A 2,915-nucleotide genomic window follows, 5' to 3' on the forward strand; every position below is an offset into this window, starting at 1 on the left:
AAGATTACCTAAAATGACCCATGAACCTAAAAACACCCATTATAGTCTGTAGATCATTGTGTAATTCCCAGAGACACCAGCAGATGGCGCCAGAGTAAAGTTCTGCTGCTGGAACAGTAAAGGCACCTTATAACCAGAAAAATGGCAGTTTCTGCAGTCATTGAGCAATTTATAACACAAACTGTGTTTGATGTTACATGACGAACAATTAAAACATACAGTCAATCTGTTTAGATGAATCGGCCATAATAAAAACACACAAAGAAGCAATACCCTGAAAAACATGGCCGCAGCTGCAGCTGGTACAGGATTGGGCAGCTTTGGGGTAAATAGATTAATTAACAGTCAAACACCAATTTCCTAACGTGCATCATGTTTCTGCACATTTGTCTTCACAGCATCTTTAGTTTGTATCAATCAGTAGCTTCGTCTTTTTTGTTTTTAAGCTTCATTTGCTGAGAGTTTTACCCAGAGAGCATTTTCTGTAGTTACATCAATAAGCATGTAGATAAACTGTTCTTTAAATACAGCTTTCATTTTTCTCTGCAGTCACGGACAGTGTTAGTCTGAGCAATCTGGGTAAGTAATGAACATTTGAGGATTAATCCATCTGTTTAATGCATTATTCTGTTCAAAAGTCTGTTAGTTTCTGTTTTTTTGTGCTATGACCTCTTAAAGGATCTTGGGCTAGCTTACATTAAGTTCTCCTTGGTCCCACATTTGGATCTACAGAGAAAATATGCATGATTCCCATTTTATACCATTTTAAAATTGATGACTTGTTTCTTTCTCATTGTGAATGTTTCAGAAGTTAATGCCCAGAGCTGGTGACCGAGTTCATGTTGGTTCTGACAGAGTTCCTGTTCATCTGTTAACATCTGTAGCTGCAGAGGAACGTTCAGAATGTCTCCAAAGCAAAGCCCTGAACTCTGGGTCAGTTTTGGACCAATCAAACGCTCAGTACAGCTTCATGTAGTGTGTTTAACAAAGTGCTTCTCATATAAATAAAGTTGGTTTTTTTTCATATTTTCATTGTAGTTCTTGGAGATGAGGAAGCAGAGCAGCACTGATCCCTGAAGCCCCGCCCTCAGGGATGTGATGTCAGCAATCCTGTCAGCAGTGGTTCCCTCAGTAAGTCCTCAGTCTGAACACCTTGCTGAGCCTGGAGGTGGCGCTGGAGTAGACCAGGAAGGAGCCCTGGTCAGTGGTGAAATGCTCCCAGTCTCTGCAGCCGAAGGTGGGCAGGCTGTGGACAGAGATGAAGCCCTCGTAGCCCTGCCACCTGAAACACACACACACCACCGGTCACATGGGATCAGAAGCCACCTGAACAGGTATGGATGAACTAAATGCACCTGTAGACAACGCTGTTCAGAGAGTACGAGCTGCCATCATGAGAGTTGGCCACAACCAAGAACTTCTCGTCTCCAATGGTAAAGAACTCCCAGTCAACGGCGCTGAGCAGAAAAACAACAAACAGTCAGTAACAGCCATGATTTCCCACTTCATGCTTCTGTTTAGCTTAACCAGAAACTAATTATTGAAGACATTTGTACTTTTTCAGATCTAAAAATATATTAATCTAAAACCTGGTCAGTGCTTTAAAGCTCAGAATGATAAATAGAAACTGTCACTGTCAAGATCAAAGATCAGTTCACATAAAACTCCAAATGTTCCAAATAAAATCACTGTAGCAGGTTATGGAGTAATGAAAGTTTCGACTTCGGTGATGCAGCAGTTAAATTTTACTGCAGACAGCAAGAGGAAAGTAATAAACAGATTTAAAAAAATACATAAAGAGCAGTAATGACTGGTAATAGACAGATAATATGTAGATAAACAAGTTGAAAATAAAAAAAAGTTAAGAAAAGATCATAAACATGCAAAAATACATTAATGTATTTGTATTTTATGTACACAGGATGAACAATAATTAACGTTTTATAAACTAATAAACAGGGCAAAACATTTAATGTTCAGTTAAAAGGTAAATACACGACCATTCAACCAGTTATGATCAGATATGAGGTATCATTAATAAACAGGTAACATACTGCTGATCAGCAGGTCAGTTAGTAGGCATTAAGCAGGTACAATTAAGTGAAATTAAATACTTTACTGATCCTAAAGGAAAATGGAATGTTCTATGACAGACGATTTAAATGAGGCCCCAAAAACATCACAAACATGAGACATTTTCCCTCTATGCACTTGTGTTTTTACTTTTTATCGCATGCGGACGTGTTTCTGTGGGTTCATCTCAACCTTTGTCACTTTTAAGGCGTTATCCACCCGACAAAGCAACTTGCTTATGATTGGCTAATTTTCAGGAGATCCCGCCTCTTGAGCAGGTAAGCTGACCTGTGAGTCGGGATGTCCTGGAAGTGGATGAAGGTCTGAGTCAACATGTTCAGCTCGTACACGGTGGAGTTGATGTTGTAGAGACTCGGGCCCCGGCTGGAGAACTGCTGACTGTTGGCGACGGCGAGGAAGAACCGGCCGTCGATCTGGAACATTTCCCAATCCGTTGCTCCTTTCGTCTGCAGAAAGACGGACATGTTATGAGGACAAAACTGTTCTGCTTCAAGGTGAGATTTCAGGGTTTTTTTCTATTTGTAATATCTGAACTCTAAACATGAACTCCTAGTCCAACAAGTTACTGAAGGTCCTAAAAAAATGCCACAAAGAAGGAAGTTGGTCAGTCATAGTTTGTAAAGAGACCACATGTCCTATTCCCAGCATCTTGAGAAAACATCTCTTTCACCTAAAACGTCTGACTGATAAACCCAGATCAGCAGCTTTCTGAGGGAAATTTCTCACCAAGTCATTGAGGCTCCCAAGAAACTGGACATTTGTACAACATGTCACAACAAGAAAAACCTGGATTAGACTGATCAAGTTTCTGCGGAGAAACT

At 40.2% G+C, this 2,915-nt stretch overlaps 1 protein-coding gene across 1 annotated transcript in view; it reads right to left on the reverse strand.

Annotated features, from left to right (window-relative positions):
• Positions 1–756: 756 nt before the first annotated feature.
• The window catches only part of tspear (thrombospondin-type laminin G domain and EAR repeats), a 26,788-nt gene continuing 24,629 nt past the window's right edge, over positions 757–2,915 (reverse strand). Inside the window, exons 14-16 of the mRNA XM_015391686.1 lie at positions 2,362–2,540; positions 1,356–1,457; positions 757–1,282 (exon numbers count right to left, since the gene is read on the reverse strand). Of these exons, the coding sequence (XP_015247172.1) occupies positions 1,129–1,282; positions 1,356–1,457; positions 2,362–2,540 (435 nt within the window). The 3' untranslated portion in view covers positions 757–1,128. The remainder of the gene's footprint in view (positions 1,283–1,355; positions 1,458–2,361; positions 2,541–2,915) is intronic.

The sequence above is a fragment of the Cyprinodon variegatus genome, unplaced genomic scaffold, assembly GCF_000732505.1.
Source record: "Cyprinodon variegatus isolate N-32 unplaced genomic scaffold, C_variegatus-1.0 Scaffold555, whole genome shotgun sequence".
Taxonomy (NCBI): domain Eukaryota; kingdom Metazoa; phylum Chordata; class Actinopteri; order Cyprinodontiformes; family Cyprinodontidae; genus Cyprinodon; species Cyprinodon variegatus.